The 26817-nt window shown below is 54.6% G+C and overlaps 3 protein-coding genes across 8 annotated transcripts in view; 1 reads left to right on the top strand and 2 right to left on the bottom strand.

Annotated features, from left to right (window-relative positions):
- Positions 1-6148, bottom strand: part of afg3l2 (AFG3-like AAA ATPase 2) — a 7877-nt gene extending 1729 nt beyond the window's left edge. Inside the window, exons 1-16 of one of the 2 annotated variants that reach the window (XM_086044036.1) lie at positions 5311-6147; positions 4899-5133; positions 4491-4575; positions 4340-4402; positions 3139-3263; positions 2775-2927; positions 2535-2609; positions 2279-2403; positions 1590-1866; positions 1375-1512; positions 1147-1300; positions 884-991; positions 681-806; positions 489-599; positions 304-419; positions 22-222 (exon numbers count right to left, since the gene is read on the bottom strand). In XM_086044036.1, the coding sequence (XP_085900162.1) occupies positions 22-222; positions 304-419; positions 489-599; positions 681-806; positions 884-991; positions 1147-1300; positions 1375-1512; positions 1590-1866; positions 2279-2403; positions 2535-2609; positions 2775-2927; positions 3139-3263; positions 4340-4402; positions 4491-4575; positions 4899-4988 (1947 nt within the window). In that variant the 5' untranslated portion in view covers positions 4989-5133; positions 5311-6147. Of the gene's footprint in view, positions 1-21; positions 223-303; positions 420-488; positions 600-680; positions 807-883; positions 992-1146; positions 1301-1374; positions 1513-1589; positions 1867-2278; positions 2404-2534; positions 2610-2774; positions 2928-3138; positions 3264-4339; positions 4403-4490; positions 4576-4898 lie in introns of both variants that reach the window. The other variant, XM_086044037.1, reaches the window with a different exon arrangement.
- On the top strand, positions 5154-11762 carry fastk (Fas-activated serine/threonine kinase). Of its 2 annotated transcripts, none has more exons than XM_086044035.1 (11): positions 5154-5273; positions 6624-7305; positions 7522-7828; positions 8050-8237; positions 8341-8489; positions 8587-8803; positions 8868-9027; positions 9638-9729; positions 9830-10427; positions 11185-11299; positions 11394-11762. In XM_086044035.1, exons 2-11 carry the CDS (start codon positions 6663-6665, stop codon positions 11478-11480), a joined length of 2556 nt encoding a protein of 851 aa, XP_085900161.1. In that variant the 5' UTR covers positions 5154-5273; positions 6624-6662; the 3' UTR covers positions 11481-11762. The 2 variants fall into 2 exon arrangements, with proteins under 2 accessions (XP_085900161.1, XP_085900160.1); XM_086044034.1 differs by having other exon boundaries at positions 5234-5546.
- ubtfl (upstream binding transcription factor, like) lies at positions 11691-26817 on the bottom strand. 4 transcript variants are annotated; one of them, XM_086044041.1, is made up of 20 exons: positions 25887-26817; positions 24349-24443; positions 24094-24272; positions 23209-23292; positions 22587-22742; positions 22429-22493; positions 22217-22337; positions 20773-20883; positions 20551-20678; positions 19473-19614; positions 19349-19390; positions 18114-18227; positions 17067-17210; positions 16872-16982; positions 14607-14677; positions 14329-14518; positions 14208-14255; positions 13144-13281; positions 12958-13074; positions 11691-11995 (listed from the first exon to the last, which is right to left on the bottom strand). In XM_086044041.1, the coding sequence occupies exons 2-20, from the start codon at positions 24404-24406 to the stop codon at positions 11942-11944; spliced, it is 2073 nt and encodes a 690-aa protein (XP_085900167.1). In that variant the 5' UTR covers positions 24407-24443; positions 25887-26817; the 3' UTR covers positions 11691-11941. The 4 variants fall into 4 exon arrangements, with proteins under 4 accessions (XP_085900167.1, XP_085900166.1, XP_085900164.1 ...); XM_086044040.1 differs by having other exon boundaries at positions 12958-13077; positions 24094-24269; positions 25887-26816; XM_086044038.1 differs by having other exon boundaries at positions 12958-13077; positions 25887-26815.

Here is a 26817-nt window from a genome sequence, read left to right as displayed (position 1 = left end):
ACTCGGCGTGTGAACTCTGACCTGCGCGTAGGCGCTCTGGGTGACCTTGCGGAGGTCGTCCTGCGCGCCCGTGGTGACCCTGCCGAAGAAGATTTCCTCGGAGACGCGCCCCCCCAGCGTCATGCACATGCGGTCCAGCAGCTGCTCGGTGGTGTACAGGAACTGCTCCTTGGGGAGGTACTGAGCGTAGCCCAGGCCGCGGCCCCGGGGGATGATGGACACCTGGACGCACCAGTCACCACACGCTACGTTGACAAGAAACCGCCGCCAGCCGCTTGACGAGCGCGGGGCGGGCCGGCGCACCTTGAGCAGCGGGTCGGCGTGCTCCAGGAACCAGCCGGCAACGGCGTGCCCCGCCTCGTGATAGGCCACCGTCTTCTTCTCCTCCGGCTGGAGGACCTGCGTCTTCTTTTCCAGGCCTGAAAGATGCAGGACGAGCGGTGTGTTCCCGAGTACGGCGGAGCCAGGCGGGGGCCGGCGGCGCTTACCTCCGATCACCCTCTCGATGGCCTGCTCAAAGTGCTTCTGCTGGATGGCGTCGCACAGATGCCGCGCGGCAATGAGGGCCGCCTCGTTGCATACGTTGGCAATGTCGGCACCTGGTGATGACACTTTGCCGTCTGAGTTTGGACTACAACTTGGCTGCGCGACAGTGTCTGCGCATCCTACAGTAACCATACCCGAGAAACCAGGTGTGAGCGCCGCCATCTTGCGGGCCAAGGCGTCTTTATCCGTGACGGGGTCCAACTTGAGAGGCCGAAGGTGGACTTTAAAGATGGACACTCGTCCTTTGATGTCAGGAGGACCTGAAACGACAGCGACGACCACGACGACAACAACGACGACGCTCGACACCGCTTCAACCCGCCCGCTTCCCGCTCACCGATGTAAATTTGCCTGTCAAAGCGCCCCGGCCTTAGTAGCGCCGGGTCCAAGATGTCTGCTCGGTTGGTTCCCGCCAGCACCACCACGTTGGTGGCCGTGTTGAACCCTGCATCACACAAGCTAGGTTCAGGCTTTAATTCTCATGTTTGGATGATCGCTTTGATAAAGAGTTAAAAAAAAAAAATAATAATAATAATAATAATAATAATAATTCAGGCTATAGCGTGTTAGCAAGCGGGGCGGCACGCGCTGGCCTCTGACCGTCCATCTCCACCAGCAGCTGGTTCAAGGTGTTCTCCTGCTCGCTCTGCCCCCCAAAGTTTCCCCGCCCCCGCTTGCGTCCCACCGCGTCGATCTCGTCGATGAAGAGGATGCAGGGCGCGTTCTTCCTTGCCATGACGAAGAGATCTCGGACCTGCACGGGAGGCGGAGGTCAGCGAGCGGCCGGCGAGATGAGGAGGGAGATGGCGGGGACGGGCGAGCGCTCACCCGGGCCGGGCCCACGCCCACGAACATCTCCAGGAACTCGGAGCCGTTGACGGTGATGAAGGGAACGTTGGCCTCGCCGGCCGTGGCCTTGGCCAGGAGCGTCTTTCCCGTCCCCGGAGGCCCGGTCAGGATGGCGCCCTGACGACGGCGAGGACAACGTCAACGCTGCCACCCTCCGACCGGGGGAGGGCCCCGCCCTCCGACCCCGAGCTGACCTTGGGGATCTTGGCGCCGAGGTCCTGGTACTGTTTGGGGTTCTTCAGAAAGTTGACGAACTCCATGATCTCCAGCTTGGCTTCCTCGCAGCCGGCCACGTCTTTGAACTTGACGTCGATTTCGTCCTTGAGGATCTTGGCGGTGGTCTCGCTGACGCTGAACAAGCCGCCCATGCCGCCGCGCCCGGGCCGGCCCGCTCCCGCCGGGCCTCGCCGCAGCATGAAGAGCAGGAAGCCGATGATGAGGGCGGTGGGCAGCATGCTCAGGAGGAAGGTCCTGAAATTCAAGGCGCATCTGCAGCAGCCATGGGCGACGGCTGACCCGCGGGCCGGCCGCATGCACACTCCCCGCAATGGGTCACGCGGCGACCGGCCAGGTGGCAGGTGTGGCGGATGACGGGCGCAAACGCTGCGCTGCGCTGCGCGACGCCGTGTTGACAAACACATCGCAATTATGGGCCAACTATTTTTGCTCCTTCGCAAGTTGGAGCATTCAAAGGTAAGCACGGCGCTTCAGCCCGCTCCGACTTTGCATCAAGGACTCGAGTCACCTTGTGCGATGCGCTCGGACCATGTGTCGCGTGCGCCCGTTTCCTTTTTGACCGCCGGCTCGTATGTTGACACAACCGGCGTTTTGCCTGTGACGGAGCAAAATCAACTGATGGGCACGCAAGGCCCGAGTTGCTCACCCGTCGCTCTCGGTGGAGTAGACCACGGGCACACGGCTCTCGCCCTCGATGCCCAGCTCGTACTGGGCATTCTCCAGGTTCCTCTCAAACGTGTCCACGCTGCCGATGTTGAACCACACGTACTGCTGCGGGGCAGGGGGGCAAACACAATCGCTACTTGCTGCCGTGCGACTCCGCGCCGGACTTGCTGTCCGACCGGGTGCCGCACCGGGAACATTAGCCAGGTGCGACGGAGACGACAAGATGGCCGACTCACCCCGTCCACGGGCATCTTTCCCGGAGAGAAGACCACTTTGACGTAGCGCTTGTTCACCACCTCCAGCCTGTCCACCTGCCGCACAAAGACAAGGAGCCGCACGGCGGCGCAATCGCGTTACTCTCGTCATCGGCACTGCCGTCAGGATCGTCGGCGTCGTCACTATCAATGTCGTTAACATCGTCGCTGTCAGCATCGTCTTCGTTGCTATCAATGTCGTCATTGTCAGCGTTCCCTCACCACTCCTTTGGAAAGGAAGTTGTTGACAAAGTCCTTCCAGGTGACCTCTCGGCCGCCGTCCCTGAACAGGAAGTAATAGGCCACGGCGCTCCAGAAGGCCACGCCGCTCAAGAGGGACATCCGGAACTCCTTCTCGTCCCACGGAATGTCACCCTGCAAACAAAATTCCGCGTTCTCGTCGTCTTTCTCTTTACGTGGATGGTATGTTTGACGAATTGCTGGAATGTACATGGCATGGTCATTTGGGATCAGGTGTCATGTGTCTGTTCAGCTTTCAGGATTGTTACCAACAACACGCTCGCTTCACCCGACTGGCTGACTCGCTGCACGTTTTGTATGCCGTCAGCCACGGTGGCGCGCTAACCTTCTGTAGACGGCTGTACCAATGCGACTCCTTCCGTCCTCCTCGCTTTCCACCGCCTCCTCCGTTACTTCCTGCTCCTCCCCCTCCGGACGGTCCCGCCTCTCTCGGGGCGTCCTCAGCTTTGTCTGTCGACACGAAAGCAAGAGTCGACACGAGGGCTGAACGATCTATATCGCGTAAAGGTGGAAACTGTGATCGCAGACGACGCAATTTGCCAAAGCTTGGTGGTTTTCTGCAGCACTCCTGGCAGACCCACAATCGCTTGTATCAACTCCAATCTCACACATAAGCGGAGGCGGCGCCTCCCCAATCAAAAGCGGCTCGGAGCTGCCCGCGACCTGGCCCGCTGGCCCGCGAGGTGTGCCGCTTTTGCTCGCAAGCCGGGGGCATACATGCGCCGCACCGGGGCACAAGCAACCACGACTCGAGCTGTGCTCGCTAGCTGGCGCGGCTAAGCGATCCTCTCCTCGGAGTAAGTCATCCTCGCCTCCGTGGCAGCAAATAAGCTCCACTTCCAGCAAGCGTGGTCAGCAAAGGCGGATGAGGACCATCCCAAGCACGCGTCACCGAGCAAGGGGCTAATACAGTGTGGCCAAACTGTACATACTGTATTACACAATTTTATACGCAGTGGAACCTCAAGTTATCAACATTTTTATATATAATATACCAATGTATGATGATGTATATGGCAGCAAGCAGCTATTCTTGTTTTACCGAACCAGTTTGAAAAACATTGAAAGAGGACTGCCTCTTTACCTCAGTAGAGTAATAGCTTCTCATGTTTTGATGGAATGACGTCACTCTCCAATATTTGTAAATGTTACTGCACATAGTGAATAATAGTGAATCCTGGCCTGATGCTTGATCTTCAGTGCGGGGATTTAAAAAATGTGAAACCAACAGAAATGACGAAATCTGTCAGAAAAATTGCAATACAGTCTTTTCCTGAAATTGTTCAGGAGTTGACACAAAAGTTGACACCAATACAAAAATGAAGGCACAAAAGTTGCCCTGCCTGCGTGTATGGGAGCGCTCTCGGTGTGCAGTCAGCGTTGGCATGGCAACGCAGCGGCCGCGTCAGGATAGCGCGGTTAACTAAGCCACTTGTGCAGCAAGCAAAGATTCCCAACAGCGGCGCTTTTATTGAAACTGGCTGCTCACGCGATAACGCCTTGAGAACAAGTACGCCAAGCGTCACCTTTGTCTGGCGAGGGAATCTCCTTGGAATTCTTCCCACTGTCTGGAAAATACTTCTCAAAGCCTGCAGAGATGAGCAAATATGTCAGTGCAAGTTTTTGGGGGAGAGGAAGATGATGCTGCTGCTGCTGCTGCTGCTGCTGTTTAAGAACCTTTGGGTGGTCTGGAGGTCAGACTCCTACAGGCCACACGCAGCTCACTCAACAAATTCCGCCCACTCGCCAGCCGTCTGGTCTCCTGGCCGGCAAACAAATGGTGACCAGTCATCATTTTGTTAGCAAGGCGTGCAAAGAGGCAAAGTTGTGTGAAAAGAGACGAGCGGCTTAGAGCAATATGTGACAACGAGTGAAGTTTAGTCGGATTGAATTTTCTTGTCACGTTCCTACAATGCGGTGACAAACACAAGTTTGAACTTTTGTTCACTTGAACAAAAGCGACGCGGCGTCCTGCTCCCGCATGCGTTTTGATTACGTTTGAGTTGGGAGTGATAATCAACATTTCGGCCTTGTTTGTCTGCTCGTTCGCTCGGCTAGCTGTTAGCATGAGAACACCTGACCTACCAGCAGCCTGCTGGCGGCGGGCGTAGGAGCCACGAGAAGTCGCAGCGTGTTGCGGCAGCCCGCCGACAGGCGAAGGTAACGGTGAGCCATGGCCAAGTAGGCCGAAGCGGAGGCAGCGGCGGCGGCGGTTTCCAAAAGCAGCTCTCAGGCGAGGGTGTCAAGGGGCACTCGTCAAGTTCGACATCGTTGTTCCGTAATCGTTCCGATCCGCCATGTTTACTGCGCACAGCTTCTTCTACGGGGTGAAAGTAAGAGTGAGTGGCAGTGAGCAACGCCCCCTGCTGGAGACAGTGCCCTCCGCGCCAACCAGGTGAACTTCACTTCCCACAATGCACCCCGTTGCGGCGTCACCGACTTTGGCGAGTCCGCTCTCAAGTGAGTCAACTAAAGGAGAAAATGGAATCAAAAGTGCCTCGGGTGCATTGAGACGTCAGCTACGCGTCGAAACCGACTCCGAGTGGCGGCAGGCGGTGGCGTCCGCTGAGCGTTTGCGAGCGGGAGACAGCCGTTGCATGCCGGGTAGCCGAGGCTACGGGTAGCGGCGGCGGCTTGTGCGGAGGAATGAGACAGCTGACCGCGCGACTGCTGCTTGCCTCCGCGGTCACCGAGCACTGACAGCGGCCGCGGCTCTTTGAGACGAGCGATGAGGTAACGCAGCAGACGGGCTCGGCGTCGCCCACTCTGATCCCTTCCACGTGCTTCGACTTGTGCTCGTGTACTGGCCACAAGGACACGTCGATGCTAACGTGTCGGCTGTTGAGTCTCTTTTAGCAGCTGACGCCACTTTCTGTCTTCTTTTTCAACTCGGGTGTTGTTGTTGTTGTTGTTGTTGTTGTTGTTGTCGTTGTTGTCGTCCCCCCTCCCAGAGTTGACGACGTCGTTTGACGCCCTTTGCTTCACCCGCGCTAACTGTTCGTTGCGGCGACTCCTGTTAGCCGCTGCTAAGGCTAGCAGTCAGCCTTCAGGTGTGACGTTTAATGACGTGAAATGATGGAGCTGCTGTCCTCATGCATGGCAGTCGAAGGAATCGGTCCTTTATGCCCAACTACCTAATCCCCATACAGTACTCATACAGTCATTTTGACGTAGAAGAGCAAGACAGAGACCGAGATCATTCCATAAAGTATCCAAATAAGAAGCCGATGATCCCTTTGCAGGGAATAATGCCCTGCGATCGATTATTCCCTTCTGCCTGATCACTGGAAGATGTTTGGATAGTCCACTCTAAAGTTGACTCTAGAGCTGAAACCATTGATCAAATACGCCACTCCCTAATCACTTTCTTGGGGTTGTTATTTAGATTGGATTGAGATAGTTATTTATAGTAGAGTCACACCGGATGTGATGACATCAGCGGAAGACACGCACATGCGTGGAGCTAAGAGGGAGAGGATAAACGCGGAAGCGAGAAGTAGACCATCTTCAGTCTTGTCCAGGAGTCGCTAAACCTGCGGCACTTTGAACCTTTGCCATAATTCGATATTTTCTGTCAATGTTATGTCGGTTACCAAACCAAGCACTGCAAATTCATAATCTGACCGAGCATTTTTGTCTTTTTCTGATGTTGGGCTTTTGCTCAAACCAAATAGTAGTCCACTCGATAAAAAGCACTTTGTAGTGATTAGGGAGTCGGCAATGTGACTGTTGAGCCAAGCACGGTCTGGGCATTGCGGCGATATGCTGTCGTTATTTCTTTCTTCATGGGTGTGTTGTTGTTCCACGTAGGAGCGCGGCGGCGCATCCAGTTGATCTGGCGTCGGCACCATGCTGTGTTGGTCCGCCGGTCGGCGCGCCCTAAGTCAAGTCGCCGCTGCCGCATCGCCCGCCATGTACGCCACCCGCCTATATGGTGCCGGGGGTGGGGGCGGAGTCAAAGCGGGGAAGAGAGGAGGGCTGGCTGTGCTGGAGGTGCCGCCCCCCCAGCCGCATCAGTGCCGGCTGCCGGCGCCGTACCCGGGTCTCCGGGGAGCACGCTTTCAGACGCTGGCCGCGCCGCCCTTGCCGCCCCATTGGCAGCCCCGCGCCCACCTCCCCGCGCATACGGGAGGCAAAAAGAAGACGTGGAACTTCATCCACGAGAAGATGAGCTACGACACCTTCTTCACCATGAAGCGGCTCATCGAGCGCTCGCGCCGCCCCGACGAGGTTCTGCGCTGGCTGGCCCAGAACCCGGCCAAGATCTCCCACAACCACTACGCCATCGCGCTGCACAAGATCGCGCAGCTGCTGCAGGCGGCGGCAGCGCCGCCGCCGCCGCCCGCCGACGGCGCCGACGCTTCGGCCGCGTGCGGCCGGCAAGTCCTGGAGCAGCAGGACTTCCTGTTGCTGTGCGATGCCATCGTCAGCGACTGCGCCAACTTTGACAACTTCAGCATTGTCAACTGCCTGTATGCCGCCGCAACGCTCGGTAAGTCGCCACCCCCGAATAATATGGGGGCACGTGGCACATTTCCCATTGAGGAACTGACGAATTGAGGTTGCCTTGTCTTGCGTAATAACAATGACATGGTGGAGCCTTGGTTGACCAACGGCTCAAGTTGAGGCTAGTGTGGCTTTTGTGGGGAAAGCGTGGCCGTTGCTGTGGGAGGCTAACGCGGTCGGCGGTGTGCTGCGCGGGTGTCAGGACTCCCCGGCGACTGCGCAGTGGTGGCGGCGCTGGAGGCGGAGTGCCACGGTCGCCTGGCGCACTTCAACCAGAAGGACGTGTCCATGGTGTTCAGTTCCAGCATCAAGCTGCACCCGGGCAGCCAGCACCCGCTCGCCGAGGCCTGCCTGCTGGCTCTGGAGAAGAACCTGGAGCGAGAGCGCCACCCGCAGACGCTCTTCCTGCTGCTGTCCTACTACCGCCTCAAACGGCGCGCCGAGACGGACGACGAGGGCGGCGGCGGCGGCGCGGCGGCGCCCGACCCCCAGCAGGTGCTGGCCAACAGGTAACAACGGCTCGTTGCGACGCCGTGCCCGCCGCTCGGATGGCTCGAGTCTTTGGGTACGTCTCGCTTCTTGATTTGCAACCTCCTCCGTCCCCGCTCGTCGGAACGGAGAGCCTCGGCGTGGCCTGGTGACGGCGGCGCAAGCGCGGAGGGGCGGGCTTCCAACAAGAGAGCCGAGACACGCCGCCCTGGATTAACTGCGCCACTCGGCCCCCTTTCAGAAAGATCCTGCGTCTGGTCAAACACACGCTGGCCTCTGTCAGTGGCGTGCGCGACCAGGAGATGGCGCTGCTGGACGAGATGTTGGCGGCCTGCGCCCGCGAAGCCAACAACAAGAGCCTGGAGTTCATCTTCAGCTCGCACCTCTTCTACCAGAACCGACAGGAGAGGTTCATCAGAAGCCTGGCAGGTCCGTTGGCGGCAAGTAGCAACATTTGGCCAAAAATCGCAAACTGCATGCTTGGAAGGAGGGACGAAACGGTTCGCATCAGCATATTGTGTGTGTGTGTTAGACGAGCTTCCAAAGAGGGAGGAGGGCCTGAGCGCCGCCACCATGTCACTCATCTCCAAGTACATGGCGCGCCATCGTCTTCGGGAGACAGCCTTGTTGGACACCATCGCCAACTTCCTGGTCAGGAAGGCGGAGCATCTGGACAGCAAGGTGGGCGGGGCCGGCCTCTGAACAAGCCCCCCCCCCCCCCCCCCCCCCCCCCCCCCCCGGAGCGTAACTTGATGTAACCCAGTCGGTGTGCGCGCAGGTGATCCAGAAGCTGGTGTTTCCCTTCAGCAGGATGAGTTACCGTCCGTCCAACGAGGAGCCGTTCTTCCGAGTCCTGGAGGAGGTTCTGGAGTCCAAAGCGTTGAGCTCCCCTCTGGCCACCGTCAACATCCTCATGTCGCTCTTCCAGCTGGGCCGCTTCCCGGGCGCCGTCCTGCATCGCGTCTTCTCGCCCACCTTTATTAGCAACGTCACCAGTCGGTACCGCCGCCAAAGCGCCGCGCCGCGCCCATCTGGCGCTAATGCTCGCAATGCCCGCAGACAGCCCCTACGCCCTGATCGTGCGCCGCTACCTGTCCTTGCTGGACGCCGCCCTGCAGCTGGAGCATCCTCACTACCGGGGCCCCCGCCTGCACCCCGACCTCAAGGTGCTCATGTTCCACCAGGCGCTCACCGCCGACGAAGTCAACCGCAAGTACAGGTAACGCGCCGCTCACTCGCTCGCTCGAGCCGTTCACGTGCCGGTCGGCTTCAATGGCAAACTGGTGCCTTCAATTGACACTTGCGCGTTTTCTGCCCTATCAACCTGAAATGATGGCCTGTTTGGGGATGGAAACAAGAAAAACATGTTCTACCCACCGTAATTCACAAAAAAATAATTGCCAACTCCACTCGATGAGTAATCAAATTGCTAGTTGCAGTCCTGGTCCGAGGACTCTGGTCAGCGGGCGAATTTGCGAGATTGCGACGCCTATGTTGACCAATTTCTGCCCGCTTGATTTCCTGAGAAAAGCATCGAGTTGGTAAATCTTGCGCCTGGACAAGCATTTTCCTTGTACTCCAAGTCCCGCTCGTAACGTCTTCTTCATCCGCGCGTACTTGGCCAGTGGTGCGCCCATCCGGATGGCAGGCCAGGCAGGGCCAGGCCAGGCCAGGCGCACTCGCGTTTCCACGTCACGACGACCCACGATGGCGTTTCATTCTGATGGAGGCATCCATCAGAGCGGCGTGCTAGCACATATTCATAGCCGTATTCTTGCAAAGACAAATGTTTGGCTCCCAAGCGCTGACCCAACGTGTGAACCTGTCAGTTATAAAGGCGTGGTGGCCGAGGCTCTGCGGCAGCTGCTCGGAGAAGACAACTACAAGCGCGACCAAGTACTTGCACCCGGATACTTCACAGGTACAGGCACACACACACACACACACACACACACACGCGCTCACCACACGCAGGAAGCACCCGCAGCCCGGCCTACGCAGGTCTTGCCGTTTTCGTCCAGATTTCGTGTTGCGGATGGACTCGTCGGGTCGGGTTCTTCCCATCCAGTCGAGCGGACCTTCGGTTCCGGGCTCGGCCGACGCGCGCGCCCCGCAGGAAGTCGACGACATGGGCGAGCTGTCGACTTGCTTCGCCGCGCTGGACACCGGCGCTCGGGAGGCGGCGGGCGCCGGCGAGGCCGCAGGGGGCACTGCGGAGCCCGGGTCCTTTCTGCCTCAGCGCGCCTACGGCCCGGCGGGGGGCGCTCACCTGGAGGACGGCGCCGCTCCCTCGGACTCGGGCCCCCAGTATTACGTGCCCGTGGCGGAGTACCGTTCGCTGGAGAGCCAGGACAGCTCCACGCTCAGCAGCCCCCCCTCGGACGGACCTCCGCCCCCCGGGGATCCGGGGCAGACGGGCGTGGGTGCCGTCGCCGCCCCCCAAAACTCTCTCTTCCAGTTCTCCATCGGGAAGATGTTGGAAGACGAGGCGAGCGCGGGATCCCCCGCGGACCGGGGGACGGCTTTCTACGAGGGGGGGACGTCGAGACAGGGGCCCGAGGCCGAAGGGGGTGCGACGGAGCCCGCCCGGCCCCCGCAGGGAGAGAAGCAAATAAGGAGGTGGGTACGCCTGCCCGCGCTGTCGTGAATGGTGACATCATCGTTGTTGTCACTGGCTCACCTTAAGAGTGAACAGGTGGACTTGAGTTTGGCCTTGTCCAAAAGAACGTTTCGCGCTCGCCAAGAGGAAATTCTTCAGAGGAAAACCAAAGTTGTATTTCTCACAGCTGCAACGGGACTTTTGGTCTCTCCTCATTTGGCGACCAACGTCCATGCGCGAATTGCGGAGAAGCGCAAAGGAAACGGATGTCTCCAAGTGCCGCTTGAATGACGAACCCCAATCAAATCGTAGCTCTCGGCTCTATTTCACGAGCGGATGTTGGCAGCGTGACAGGGGAGGAGGTCATGAGAAACAACACGAATGGCAAACATGACGATGCTGGTTTTGATTGAGCCAAACTTGGGTGACCCGTCTCTTCGCGTTGACGTCACCCGTACCTTGAATGAAGACGCAACCGCCTTACGAGGAGTCCGGAGCAAGGTCGTCGCTAACTTTGAAGTCTTGCGAAGGCTTGCCACTCGCAGCCACAATTTGCGGCCCCACCAGCTGGATGATGACGCCGCGGCAATCGCAGCGTTATCATCAACAGCTCGTTTTCCTTTGACAAGATATCGGCCTTTTCTACCGAGCGATTGACGGCCGTTTGCGTGGGGAAGCTATGGGACTCGGCTGAAACGAGCGCTCCCTCATCACTGGACGGGATTTTTTTGCGGCCTTGTGTGTCACCGCCGTCAAGCGTGACGTGTGCCCATCCAGGTTGGTGATCTCGGTGAACGACAAGTGGCACTACTGCCACAACTCCAGCGTGCTGGTGGGTTCTCGCGCCATGAGGGACCGCCACCTGAGGCTGCTGGGCTACGCCATCTTGCAGGTGCGACGCCAGTCGCGCGAGTAACGCTCCGGTCCACGCTAAACTAAGCTAAGCTAGGCTCGGCTAGGCTAACGTGTCACGTGATGTGTTGCAGCTGCCCTACCACGAGCTCGAGAAGCTGAACGGCATCGAGGAGGTCAAGACGTATCTCCGCGCCAAACTCCACGACGTACCGCCGTGACATGCAGCCGACAATGCTTTTGGCTTTGTTGCTTTTTGGGTTGGTTTGTTTCCAGCTGGGTTTTAGGAAATGGGACAAAAGGTTGACGCGGGCGCGTTGACTGATGCGTGCATGTTGTCCAGGGTAACAGCGCATGTTAACAACAACAACAACAACAACAACAACAAAAAACAATGGGTTGTATGGCAGCGAGGGATAACGACTCATGGATGGGGTGGAAGGTCAGATTATTTATCAGGCAATGCATTGTTTATATTCAATAAATGTGGTCTTGTCACATGACCTTGGCCTGAGATGATGTCATAGACAATCACAAGAGCATAGGGGAAAAAAGTGCTTTTATTTCTTGATCCCCTTTTCAGGCACACACCTCCCCGTTCCTGTACAAACCCCACCCACCTGTCTGATTTAAAAAAAAAAAAAAAAAAAGAAAAAGCGCCACCCCAAACGAGGACGCGGAGCTAGTCGGAGTCACTGGATTGGTCAGAAGACGTCTGCTCTTCGTCCTCATCGTGCTGAGGAGAGATGGGGAAAGCGCTCACATTCTATCCTTTTGAGTACAAGTGCAAAAAGTACTCATTCAATAATGACTCTGGTAAAAGCAAAAACGTACAAGCTAACAAGCATCATGTAGGACGCTTGAAAGACTGCCAGTCTCAAAAGTGGCCCAGGATTGCTTTCCAAACTGATGTGTGACCAAGCACGGAAGGAGACCCACCCGCCTTTTGGAAGCAGTTTTTTCTTCATCTTTTCTTTTTCCATTGGGAAGTTTTCAAAGTAGTTCAACTCAACCACAGCCCATTCGGATATTCTGACCCGATCAAGCCCATTCCGATCAAGATTGAATTCCGAACGAGAGAGGTGGTTGATGTTGATTGTTCATCCGATCGGAGTGCGTGAAAACACTTATTGGAAATTTTCGGGAAAAAACGTGTTGACTGAGCACGTCTCTGACGTCAGTATACGCGTTTATGTTTTTCCCGGAAGCGAGTACAAGCAGAGCGAGCGCCAGACTGAACTGGCCAGCTCATTTGCAGCTCCATTAGGCAGAGTTAACTCGACGGAACAGCGCAAAGTGGAAAAAAATACGCGAAATAACGTTTCAAGCAGAAATGTACGGAGACACGACGGCTTGGCCTACGACCACTTGCCGTATATGTTGTCAATCTGCGCATGTCAAAATCATTTGTTCTGATCGGAAGCGTGATACGTGAACACGCAAGTCCTAAGCGGATCAATATTTTGAGTGTCCATGAAAACTGCATCCGATCAGAATTTGAATTCCAACTGATTGGATTCAAGAAATGTTGTCCATGTAAACGTAGCCACTGGTGCCAAAACAAAACAAGAGTGCTCTGAGTAATCCCAAAACTACCCAGGCAGAGTAACTGAAGTATTTGCACGTTGTTACTCGCACCTCTTGTGCCGAGTGGCAAACGTGAGTTGTGCGATTGGGAATCAACCAAGGAAAGATCACCTCGTCGTCTTCGCTGTCGCTGCTTCCGGACGTCTCGTCTTCCTCCTCGTCGTCGTCGTCGTCGTCGTCCGATGAGTCGCTCTTGTCGTCGTCGTCGTCCGACTCGGACACGACGTCCTGCTGCAAACGCAAGCCACCCGTCAGCGACCGATGGGGGAGCTGGGCGCCTAAGGCGACCGGCATTACCTTGGCTCGGTATGCCATGGCCCGCTTGGCCACGCCCGGGGCGGGGGGCGCCGCCTTGGAGGCCGCCACTTTGCCCTTGGCTGTGACCAGCACTTTGGGGGCGGGGCTGCCGCCGGCTTTTGACGTGCTGCGACGCTTCTGTGGGATAGACAAAGAAAGAATCATTCGACCACTACACTTCAGCGTATACACAAACCTCTGCCAATCACACGTTGGGGAGAAAAAAAAACTAAAGACTAGACCGCATGTTTTCATTTTGCATTTTCATGTCAACATGTCTGCTTCTTTTCTGTAATGAAATCAATTTAACAAATGAAAACACTCAATTTTTTTTAAAAAAGCTATAAAGTAACGTGAGACCTATTACTGCGTAGGTATCAAAACTGGTGCAAATTAAATGGCTGATATTATGGCCTTGAGAGGAAGCAGAAGGATTTTGAAATGGAACCAGAAGCCAGCAGAGATGATGTGAGACTGGGCTGATGTGACAGGAGGAGGGAAGGAAGGGGGGAGGGGGGGGGGGGTGAAAGGGAGGGAGAAAGGGAGAGAAAGAAGCAAGGTGGGGTTCAAGCCATAACTGCAGCAGGTGAATGCCGGAACACTCAAGAGACCAAAAGACGGGAGTGGCAACAATCTATGCTTGAAGTGAGCGCCCTGTGAGCAAGGATGGAGGCGGGGCAAAGGCCAATCATATTGGCGAGCCCGTAGTTATTTGTCAGCCTGCAACGATAATGCACAGCCACACTCTGTACCTGAGCAGAACAGAGGTGAAAACGGGCAAATGGTCTATGGTAATTGAGACACTTGGAAATCAAGTTTGATTGCAGTTGACTATGAGGCATGACATGCCGATATGTCCTGAGGAAGAGAAGGGGCCCGTGACAGAGCCCTGGGGTGCACCTGTGCTCACTGGCAACGGCCACAAGGTGAAGCGTTTCCAAGTGGAATGAGTGTGGGCAGACAGGATTTTAATGTGGCAGATGAGACCATCGAGGAGGAGGACAGAAACAAGTGGTTAGCGTTAGCCCGACATGAACGCGATCGGCAGTTGGTAGTCGACTCACCGAGGAGGAGAATTCCTTATAGGCGGCGCGATCCTGCGGAGACAAAGACTGAGCGGCAGCGAGCGGTTATTGACGGGTTCCCGGGTCTGCCGACAAAGGGGGCGGGACGGGGCTGAGGTACCTTAAGCCACGCCTCCAGCAGGGCGCGATAGCGCGCCTGCGTGGCGTCCACGTGTTTCTTGTAGGCGTCCTTCTGGCTGGCCGTCAGCGTGTGCCAGCGTTTGCCGATCTCCACCATTCGCTCCTTCAGGCTGAAGTGGTTCAGCTCCCCGTTGGTCAGGAGCTCCTGAGAGAACATCTGATAGCCGCTCCTATCGGACGACACGACAAGGCCGCTGAGTTGACGGGGACTCGGCGCTGAGCTGAATAGAGACCGCCCCCCACTTCCTGTGCACTCACACAGGAGGTTTCTTTGGTTCTCCGTCAAACTTGGGCTTCTTCTGACTCGGCCTCCGGTCCAACAGCTCCCGCTATGGGACGGGACAAAGCGTGACATCAGCCAGCAGGCGACCCTTGTTTCCGTGGCAACCACAAACTTTGGCTGCCCTTCCTAGTGCTCATGATGTATCCCACGATGCATCTTGAACTTCGAGTGGATGTTGGAGTTGTATATAATACATGTACACACACACACACACACATATATACACATATATATATACATATATATATATATATATATACATATACACATATATATATATATATATATATATATACATATACATATATACATATACATATATATATACATATACATATATATATACATATATATATACATATATATATACACATACACATATACGCATACATAAAGAAGTGTCCGTGATTGACGCCGCCGCGGTAGAGATGCTAACGGCAGAAGCTTTTTAAGGATCATTCGCTGGCTAATTTACTATTCGAACCTGCTGTGGACACGCTTCAAAATGCGCCACTAGTACTTTACTACTTACCCAACTGCGTGTGCTTACTTCCATTGCAAGCCCCAGGGTTGGTTTTGTCATATTGTATTGTAATTATTTGGGTCCAACAGACGGCCAGAAGTCGCATTCAACAAGTCATTTATTTTCCACACTTCCCTTTGTTCACGGCCTCAAAATAAAAGCATACCAGCACACCACTATACCATGCAGGTTTGCTACGGCGTATTTCCAGAAGTGGTAGACGCCAGAAGAAGTGCATGAACTCCACCTTGACGTGGCAGCGTCATACATGAGTTCTGCGCGTAATATACTTATTATATATAAGTATAGCATACTTAATATACTCCCGGACATAAGTTGTTTTGAAACAGCTGCGTTCCAAGTCGGGGGTGGGGGGGCGTGGCTTCAAAAAGACAGCGACAACAATGGATATCGTACCTGCTACAACCATAAAGAGACCGAGATGACTAGACGAGGCATTTAATTTTATTGCCAAACTAGTTTGCTTTTGCAGCAGCAACGAGCTGCGTGCTGCATCCTCTCTCCCCCTCTCATGTGACATAAAGGACCGATCAGAGCAGCAACAATTCCTGATGTGTGCGTGGCATGTGTTGCAGACCTGTCGCCAACAACACAATGCGTCGGTCACGTGAATCAATGCGGCAATTGTCGCTCGCGCCGACGCGGGACTAGAAAGAAGCCTAAAAAGAAGCCTTTCGCCGAGTAGGCTGAGGTGAAATTTGGCCACCTCGCGACCACGTCAAACGCATGAGGGCCGATTACCCAGGGACGGACTGCCCAGCTCTGATATCTATCCGACGTGATCAGGTTGCAAGATTGTATACGGGGCTCCTTCGGTGGCCTGCGCGTCTGCTGATGACGTCAGCCTTTAGAATATCTTTGTGGAATACATTTCCTTGCCTCTACGTTTGTCACCGCCCTGGCAGTTATGTTTGTATGTTCTGAGTTACTAACTCTCAAATAAAACCACGTACATGACATCCTACGTCACTTGCGCTTATGCCCAGAGAAGAAGCCGCTGCCCGTCTTGTGAAACAACGGCAGCGCAACGTTGTTTGCCTTTCTTCCGCCCAACTGGCAACAATTTCATTGATGAGCCGGGCCTGCAAGATTGTACGTATATAACGTATTATGTATACCTGCAGAGCAGGCCATTTGACTACAAATTGAGCCGTTATTCGTCATCCGTCTGCAGCGTGGGTACCCTTCCGTCGTCCCTCATTTGCCTTTTTTACCGGGGGGAGAAATAGTGCCCGTCTACAAGGCGCTCGGTCGGTCCGCCTCGAATTTGAAACGGCCGTCGATCGGCGAGTCAGACTAAACTTTCAACAGCAAACGCCCCCCCCCTCCCCGTTTGTGAAGGAAAAGATGGACGTTTCACAACGTTTTTTTTTTTTTTTTAAATTCAACAGTTCCGAAAAAAAAAGCAAACGGCCAGATGAATGGATTCTGAGACTAATGGTTAGTAGGAGCCGCCCTTGGGGCTGTGTGGGGCCTTCTTTGGGGCCCTCTTTGGTCCCGCTTGGCGCTTGCTGCGACGTCGGTCGCCAATAACAGTCCGAGTGGCAAAAGCACACCTCGAAAGTGCGGCGCGATACGGCGAGGGATGAGCGTCGAAACGCTTCCGAGGGACCGCCGGCGGCCATTTTCAGCAACGCTCCGAGTCCAGCGCACGGAAGCGTACGTGTGGAAAGTGAGCAAGCGGAAGGCACGCCACCTCGTATCGCTTTTGGTCCTCGGCCGCTTTCTTGATCCAGGGGATCTTCTCTTTCTTCTCCATGGCCTTCCAGGCGTCCTCCATGGCCGCTTGCGCTCGCCGGCGGTCGCTCTGCGCCGTCGCACAAAAACAAGCTTTTAGCGTGAAGGCGGCCGTCCCACTTTGATCGCGGAAGGCCGCCCGGCGAGGACGCACTCGGCACTTGCTGAGAAAGTCGCCGGCGACGCTGTGCTGCCACATCTCCTCGGCCGTCTTGGGGCTCTCGGGAAGCTTGCCGCTCTTTTTGGGCTCGCGCCGCTCCCTGGCGCCCTGGGGGGCCCAAAGCTCAGGCTCCTCCTCCTGGAGGAGGGGCAAGCGTGTGAGGCTGATGTGATCGCGCACCTTCCCAGACAACCGACCAGAAGCTTTCACTCCCTTCACGTCATCAGCAGACACCCGCGGGCCGCTGTGACGGGCAAGGACCACCGTGGTAAAAACAGAACCGTTGCCGTGGTCGCTTGGGGGGGGTTGACGCAACATTGCTTTGCGAAAAATGCCGTGGGCAAGCGCCAAGTCACTGGCATGAAAGTACAAGTCGTGGCTCCTTGGACGAGCAGGACAGTGAAACTTTTCGACCTACGACAGCCGGCATTTTCAGCCGTTGCGCTCTTTTCGGGTCAATGATGTCACATAAATGAATGAGAAACAGTCGATGCCCCCAACGTGCGGAAGAAGAAGTCAAGCCGTCAAATTGCCGGGCATGACCTAGTTGTAGGGATCCTGTCTATTTTGTTATCGTTTCTTTCTGTAAAATCGCACCACGGGAATGAAACGGAGACAGAATTAAAACAAGTCACGAGGCCAGCAGCATCGTCAATCCATCAACGACAAGACATCAAAGTTGGAAAGCTCTTGCCGTGCCCGCCCACGTGCCAGCCTCCAACCAAATGGGCCCCGGGAGCCAATGGGGCCAATTCAGACATCAGCAACGAGGGGGGGGGGCGCGCAGCGAGCGTGGCGGCCACGGCGGGCAACGCCGCAGCCACGGTGGGCAACCAGGGGGAGCGCCGCGGCCACGGTGCGACTCGCAGGGACCGCTTTGGTGTTGGCGGACGATCGCAGCCGTGCGGTGGCAACAAGTTGGAGGGAAAGCTTCTGGTTTGTGGGGGCGGGGAGGGTGCAAAGAGCTCCCGTTTGCCGGACCGGGATGACATCCCCAAAACAAAGTCGTCCTCCCGAGATGAAGAAAGCAAAGTTTTGTACCTTGGCCGGCGGCGACTTGGCCCGGTGCGGACTGGAGACGGCGCCCGGGGGAAGGCGAGCTCCTCCCAGCTTCTCCTCGCTCACAACTCGCTCTCGTTCCTCTTCCGGGAGGCTCTGCGGGACAACAGCTTGGGTCAGACGCCGGCACACCTTTGCCCCGCGGGCGGGCGCATTTCATTGGGGATGAGCTTGTGCTCGCGGATGACACGACAACGTGGCACGTGGCCAACGTGCTCTTTAAAGCTTTGCCTCATTTGCGCACAGTGGCACCTTGTCATTGCCACCGTCGAGTTCTACTCATTTGCGCATGCGGGGCAGTCCGGAGTCGGAGTCTCGGCGACGCACGCCGTCGTCGTACGCCGTCGTCGTACGCCGTCGTCGTACGCCGTCGTCGTACGCCGTCGTCGTACGCCGTCGTCGTACGCCGTCGTCGTTGTGTTTACGCCAAGCCACATCAAGCTCGCGTCCCCTCAAAGCGGGCGATCGGTCCCTCCAGGATTTGGCAAAGTTGCCACCGCAAGGATGAATGCAAAATCAAGAAAATCCCTCAAAATCGCACTTTCCCGCAACAATTATGTTTTGAAAATGAATCTTTCACAGACGTTTGGGGGTTACTTTGTCCGAAATGGCCTGGCGGGCGCCCTACTGGAAATAGAGGGGGAGCTGAAATGACCAAGAAGAAAACGCCTACCTCGCGACGATGAGGAACGTTGACGGCAGGGAAACGCGCAGCAGAGAAGGAAACGCAAAGCATTTAGCAACTAAAAAGGCGGCATAGGAGCGAGCGTGCAAACCAATCTCCGGAGCTCCTGTGCCAAAAGCCGGGGGAAACCATTCTGTTCTAAATCCAGTGTAATACTAGACAAGAAAGAAAATCCATCCATCCATCCATCGACGAGCACCACGCGGCCGGACCCTTCCAATTACACGTGAAACGTTTTGAAAGAAAGGCGCACTGTCTCCAAATGCTGACCGAGGCGATGGAAGCGACTTCTGTCGGGAGCACATTAAGTGAGTGATAGAAAGAACATGCGCTAACCTAAGCCTCCAGTTGGGCACTATGCTGACATCAATCAATCGGTAAAGCTCTCTTTACGTCAAGTTGAAGTTTCGGCATCAGTCAAATTGGAAATATGTGCAAAATGATCAACTGAAGGAAGAAGTGTACATGTTTTCACATGTTTTCATTTCATGACGTGCGCTTGCGGAGGCGAGCTGGGGAGAGGGCGGCCTACCTCCAGAAACCTCTGCAGGTCCACGTCGTACTGCTTCTTCCTCTGAGGACAAAAGAGCGGCGGCAGGTCAGCGAGCCCGACAAGGACGAGAGCGGCGGTGGCGGCGGCGGCGGCGCTCCCCAACCTGCTCGCAGCGCTTCTGAAACATGTCCTTCTCCTTGACGCTCATCATCTTCCAGCGCTTGCTGCACAAAACCATGCGCTCCGTGCTGGGCACGTCCTTCATGTTGACCATCAGTTCGGCGCAGTACAGCGAGTAGCCGTTGCTGGCCAAAGACGAGAAAAGAAGAGCACCAAAGCGTCACAACCAAAAGGCAGGCCAAGCAACCTCTCACCGTGGCCAAACAAACAAGATCCGCCGGAGAAAGCAAACGGCAAGGACGTGCTTCCAAAGCGCCTTTGCCTTTGCCTGTGCGCCTGCTGGCATTTGCTTTGTTTCAGCCGATACCAAAAGCAAGCCCGTTTGTTTTGGCGCCAACCAGCACTAACTTGCATCAACTTCCACGGGAGCTGCGACGGAAACGCAAATCTTCTTATGAGCCTCCCAAGACGAGCTGTCACGGGGGCCCAAGTGAGGCCGCTTCCCGCTTTAGCGCCCTCCGCCTCTTTGCTCGGGTGAGCAAAGGTCGCTTAGGCAAAACACTTGTGGCTTGGAAGTTTCCCACACGGGACGGACCAAGTCGACACGGCCGCCACTCTTTGTCCGTTCGATGGAATGGCGAGCGCTACGTGGATTTCAGGGACCGATCGGGGCAAGGACTCGGCCATTTGAGCCGATCGGTCGTTGCGCGGAAGCACTTTTTTCTTGGTGGCCTCAAAATGATTGGAAATCAATGTTTCCAAAAAGCTTGCGAGTGCCACACAAGTTTGGAAGTTTCTGCCAGATGAACTGGTTGGTGCTGGCGCAGCCACGAGCCATAATAGGGCGTCTCCATTTTAATTAGACGTCACAGAGAACGCTCGCTAAACTGGGTGGCTGCGATGAAGTACAGAAATAGCTCAAAGCCGGGGCAAGTTTTTTCTCTTTGATTATTTAGGGTGACAAGGGGTTAAACAAATGTTTTGCTAAATGCTTCATGCTGATGTTCAGCTTTTGACTGTAACATTTCCAAGTTGCAGTGTATCAGCTGCCGTTGTATGCCAGAGAAAATTGGAATCAAGAAATGTTTGTATGTGTGTGTGTGCGCGTGCGTGCGGCTCACGGGGGGGGTTTAGTTGGCCGTCCGTCAAACTTGTCCTTGAGTTGTCTTTCTGCTTTGGTGAGAACGGAGCGGACGTGATCATCCGAGCTGACGTCGGGATGAGCTTCGTGATATGCTCTCATGTTGTCCTGAGCACGCACGCACACGCACACACACGCACACACGCGGGGTCAAAGCGCTCGTCGTTGTCATCTTGCTGACGTTGTTGTTGTGTGACGTTACCTCGTATTCCTTCTGGAGCTCCAACGCTTTGCTGATCCACTTGAGTCTTCGCTTGTCCGACAGCTGCGACCATTGTCTCCTCAGCACCTCCTTCAACTCCTTTGGACTCACCTTGAAAGAAAGCGTCATCATCATCACCATCACTATCATCATCATCATCACCATCGTCCTGGTCAGGGACCCCCCCCCCCGTCCTTTTTTAAAACCCGTTTGAAGACACAGTTCTATTCTTCGGCTTTTTTATCCGACGTGAGACTGACCCTTTTCTGCCGTTTCCGGTGTCTGTGGTATTTTGTGTTTTATTTCTTGTTTCTCTTGTTATATTATTGCTATTTTGTTGTTGTCATGTAAAGTGTTTTGTTACAGCTGTAGCTGTTATGAAATGCGCTATATAAATAAAGTTGTATTATATAGATGTAGCGTCTTCTTCCATCCAGCGCACACAACAACCATAAGGACAAGTCGGAGGAAGGTTTGCCTAACATTCAGTCCTTTCATCTTGTCGACTTGAAATTTGCCCTCCATTGCAAAGTTCAACAAAAAATAAAGGACAAAGAGTTGGAAAACAGTCATTTGTTTCTTTTTTCTTGGCGATGTTAAAGGGGAGGGGAGGACAACCCCCCAAAATTTGTGCTTTGACGAGTCCCAACATGGCATTCTGAAGACTGTGTTGGTGGAATATGAGCTATGCAGCAAAATGGAGCCATTTTTGTCCGTCTCCGGGGGCGGCCATTTTGCCACTTGCCTTGTCTTCTTCCAAACCGCTTATCCTATATAGGGTCGCGGGGAGTTGCTGGAGCCTATCCCAGCCGTCAATGGGCGAAGGCAGACTACACCCCGAACTGGTCGCCAGCCAGTCGCAGGGCACACATAGACACTGTCACTGAGCGGGAATCGATCCCACGCTGCCCGCACACAACTCAGGCGTGTGTACCACTACACTATCAGCGGACTCTTGCCACTTGCCGTCAACTGAAAATGAGATCAAAGTCGCACAGGTAACGACCAATTACAGCTCACCTGTTTTCTGAAGCTGAGCCACAATTAGTCGTTACCCGAGCGCTGAGCAAATGTGATGTCACTTTCAGTGGACAGAAGTGACAAAATGGCCGCCCCCCCGAGATGGCTCACAACCGCTGCATTATGATGCATTTCTCATGTTCTACAAAGGCAATATCAATCAGAATGCCGTGTTTAGACTAGTGGGGCTGCATAGAACATATTCTTGCAAAGAGAATTTGGGGGTTGACATCCTCTCCCCCAAAAAGTAATTGTATGAACCGCCTGCGATGGGACCTGAGCGCCGAGCAGATCCGCCAGATGGCCGTGTTCTGTTGTTTTGCAATGAATCAGCGGCTTAAACGTTAGTGGATTTTTGGGGGCATGGGCATCCACAAGTGCACATCGGTGGGGCCCTAATGCTCCCGCTGGCGGTGGTCTTCACCTCGGGGTGCATCTTCATGTAGGTCTTCTTCTCGTGGTTGTACCAAAGCTGCTGAGGCGTTTTGGGTTTCTCGGGCAGGTCCGACTTTTTCCTCTCCTGCATCAGCTCGGGATGATCGTGCCTGCGACGGCAAGGCGACAGTCAGTCGGCAAAGCGCCCGCGCGAGCGAGGTGGCGTCGCGCCTCGCTTCTGCCGGCCTGCCGCCGCCTTACTTGAAACGAGCCATGTTCTTCTCAAAGGCTTGTTTCTCATTCTGGAACTCTGCCACGTACTTTTGCTACAACAACAAAACAAAAGAAAACAAACTGACATGCATGGCTCATGTTTCAGGCGAGACGGGGGGTGGGGGGGGGGGGTGTTGTCTGCTGACCTTCTTTTTGTCGGGCAGCTCCCTGTACTTCTTGGACAGAATCTTGGTCAGGTCCAAGTTGCTCATCTCCGGGTGGATTTTGGCGTACTTGGCTCGTTTCTCCATGAAAAATCGGAAGTACGGCGTCAAGGGCTTCTTGGGGAAATCGGGATGCGTCTGTCGCCAGGGCACAAATCACAAGACTAACGTGCTAACGTGTTCGCAAGCAAAAATCATTGACAACTCCTCTGCTCATCTTTTAGAGCGCTTCTTCAACTTCCGCTTGTTCAAATCCTCCCAATTTCAACCTCTCACCAGCATGTTTTCTTTGACTTTTGTCGCCCTCCACGAGGGCAGACTGATTATCTTGGATTTGGGCTTTTTTCCCCAAGATGCGACATTTGCAAACATCTGCTTTTACTTTGGAAACCCATGATCAACATTTTTGCCAATTTTCGGACGGTAGGGAGGCCTCGCCAATTTACGTTTGTGCCTTTTCTGCACTGTCAATTTGAAATGGTGGCCTGGCTTTGAAGAATGGGATGGAAATGGGGAAAAAATATAGATATATTTTTGGGGGTTTTATCCGATTCAGTCAAAGTCAAAAATTAATTGACAGATGGATTGATTATGCGAGACAGACCTTGATCTTCTTGCCTTTGTAAGGATTTTTCACAAACTCGATGGCATCCATGATGAGCTCCGTCATGGTTCTGTACTTGCGCACCTGAAGATGGCAAAGACACAAGGGCGGCCTTGGGATCACCTCTTTTTTTTTTCAAAATGACTTTAGATACGAAAAAAAAGAAAAGAAAACAAAAGCAAAGCATAACAAAAATCAAAAGCACAAGTCAACGCATCCTAGAGGGACGAGATCTGCGGTTGTGTGCGGACGGCCGCCGTTGTGGGCTTCTCCAAATCAAGACAGCGGGCCGAGTCCAAACTCAAAGTCAAACAATGAAACTAAACAACGAAAAGCAAAGTAAGGCAACATGGAGCTAGCAAGAACGACGCGATCCTTCACGAGGGATTGGTCAATGTAACACACTCATCAGGCTGACTTGAGAAGAAAACAAACTGGTAGCAAAGTAAACCGGTCAACCACAACAAAACAAATCAACAGACAAACTAAGAAAAGAGGGCAACTTTTCAATTCCAAACCAAGACGTCATGTAAAGGACGGAAAGGGACAAATAATCAAGCCCTAATTGTGGTCGCCCTGAAACCACTTTCTTCCCTGACTGATGTGAAGAGAGCAGCGCACATGAGAGGGGGCCAGCAGGGGCCACGCACACACACCCCAGACCCACACCTGCCTTGGCGTCCCGCCTCCCGAGATTCATCTTATTCATGCAAACAGGGAAAGGTCCCCAAAATAAATGGATGAGTACGTATTGGAAATATGATCATCCATGATCTGAAGCGTTTTTCTCTTCACGAGGATCGCGCTCAAGAAAGAAAGGAGAGAAATCCGACATTCGGAAGCACAGAACTTGCGATGACCTCCGCACGGCCCCAGACGACGTACCTCGGTGGACACTTTGCTCCACTTCTGCCGACACATTTCCCCCGTGAAGCTCCCGAAGCCGACTTTGTCCCAGTCGAAGTGCGACTCGGTGGTTTTGTACTTCATGGCGTCGCCATCGGGAAGGAGGCTGCGAATTCTCTCCAGCAGGGTCAGACAATCCTCCTGCCGCCACTCGTCTGCTGCAGCCGTCGTGGACACAACTGTCACCGGCATCGTCACGGGGGGGGGGGGGGGGGGGTTCACGCCCTCGCTTACCTGTGAGGATCTTCAGTCTGCCGCTCGCCGGCGCAGAAACGCCGCCGCTGCCGTTCATCGCGCAGCGTCTGATAGAGCTGACTCCGCCCCCTCAGCTTCACCACACACACAGCACAAACGCAAAGCTGAAAACATTTGTTCATTCATTCGGTCATCGGTACCGTTCGGCGGTCACTTATCATCCGTCAGCCTCTGAAAAATAATGGCCTCAGTCGTTTCTAAACCAAAAACTGAACCGAATGCGGATTTGATTCGATTTATTAAAAATGTCGGGCTGTTGCCCATTTTAGCAGAGGTGGCCAGCATCCTGAGGAGATGTATAAGGCACAAAAATAAATAAATATTCTCTTTGTCATAATAGGAAACGGGCCATTATTTGAAAAGGCTGACGTTACGTAATGTAGAACAACTGGGTGTGAGGAAGCTGCTGCTCGACCCGGTGCAATAACGTCGACATATGCAGACGAGTGGCGCATTCGGCCAGCAAGGCTCTTGAGTGGACAGTTTAGGAACCATCTCGGGCCACAAGTTGAAGCGGCCTTTCCAGGCAGACTGAGCATTTGGACCGACTGTCATTTTTGGCCATTCTAGCCACGCTGCTACTTGGATTGCAATCAACCGTTGTGGCAACAGTCCTGGAACTTTTCTGACACGCCGCGCCAACGCATCGTCATGTCCACTAGTCGCCTCCGTTGTGTTGTGGAGCTGATAAAGCTCAAAGTGAGACTGTGTCCTCGCGTCCACCCTGTCTTATCCCCGGCCTAACCCCCTAATCCCCAAATAGTCCCGCATCATAGCAGTGCCCTCATTTGGGCAGCCAGCTCGCTACTTGATCCTTTGATTACACGTTCCAACTGAATACCATTTGTATTTTTCGTATGCGCAGTTACATTTGCAAAATGTAGTAGGTGGGATTGAGAATATGAAGTTGCACTGTTGCAAATATTTTATAAAATACCATTGTATTTTATGAACATAAAAGAAACTGGCACCAACTCTATGTGTATAGTTAATGTATCACAATTACGAAAATTGGCGCTTGCGCCATGTGGTTGTCCTGCTCGCAATGCATTGTGGTCTAAGGCAACCTGTTGAGTGACCAGCGATGCATGCTACTTTTCAAGTTTGTATCATCAAGAGTCATTTTGAGGGGCCTGCATTCATCCTCCCTGGACATTCGGACAGCCCTCCAAAATGGCGTAGCCCCTTAATAGTGCGCTAAATCGGAAAGAATGCACATTCGGACGCAGCCTGAAAGATGTTCATGCTGGCCACGGATGATGACGTAAGCTGGCGTGGCGGGAAGGCCGGAAATGGCGTCAGCAGCAGCACTCAGCCGCCGCTGGCTGCCACCGACACAAGCCGTCCGAAGCTTTTTGTTTGGACAGCCCGAAAAGAGGCAAAAACAGAGCGGAGCGCATGAAAAAGGGGATCTGAAAAAAAGCTCGCGACGTGGAGCGAGTCACGTGTGCCACAAACGAAAAAGAGGAAAAGGCGGGATGGCACATTTCTCATAAATATAAATACATCTCTCTTACATGTCGTTCAGACGTCGTGCGGTTGCGGTTCTGCTGGCGCTTGCGGTCGCGTGGGTGCAGGCGGCGGCTGAGTGAAAGGCGAAGCGAGGCTGGAGCCAACAAGCCTTCACCGAGAGGCCGCCATGAAGAGGAGAGAAGACAAGACGGCGACTGGCAGCGAGCAGGCCCAAAACGCTCCGGAGTGGGCAAAAAGTCCACTTTGGACTCACCTCGTGGTTCTGGTGGCCACCCCGCACGCTCGTCGACACTGCGTGGCGATTCGGTGGCCGCGCTCGCATCCAAAGTGGCCTTTCTTTGTGCCCGAAGCCCCGGGGAGTCAGGTCGAAAGCGATCCGACAAAAGGAGCGTCTGGTCCGGGATGAAACTCCGCCCAGCGCCGCAGGGGGAGGACCTCCGCGGCCAAACATGAAGACGAGGCGGAGAAAGGCAGAGCGCGCGACCGACAACACACCAGCACGACGGCCGCCGCAGCACTTTGGACCTTGTTTGCTTTTCATTTCAACAGCAACTACATACAACAAAAAAAAAGGCAGCAACTTTCGGGGCCCCCTGGTGAGCGCCAGCCGTACTGGCGCGACCAAGACAGCCGTCGACGGCCTCTCGCTCGCAGGCTCCCGCGCGGTGTTACCGATGAAAGCGTCTCCGCGTCGGCCGTCCCGAGGACCGCCGGGAACCTCGGACCTCCGCATCCCAGTGCCATCTGCCCGCTCCGGGGAAACCCAAGGACTGCCTGCCTGCCTGCCTGTCTGCCTGCCGGCTGACCTCCCGGCTCTCCGGTTTCCGGGCTGTGTGTCCAGCCTCCGCTCTCCGGCCGCCGGCACGTCAAAGTACAAACGTGAGAAAGTCCGAACCCTCGACTAGGCGAAAGTAGACGAGAATGTTACGTGAAATCAACCCCACGAATGTCACCGTGGCTGTCGTCTCTCTGTAT

The sequence above is a fragment of the Filicampus tigris genome, chromosome 10, assembly GCF_054856515.1.
Source record: "Filicampus tigris isolate MCC_2025a chromosome 10, RoL_Ftig_1.0, whole genome shotgun sequence".
NCBI lineage: Eukaryota > Metazoa > Chordata > Actinopteri > Syngnathiformes > Syngnathidae > Filicampus > Filicampus tigris.
The sequence above is the reverse complement of the archived record's forward strand: the minus strand, read 5'-3'. Positions and strand labels throughout refer to the sequence as shown.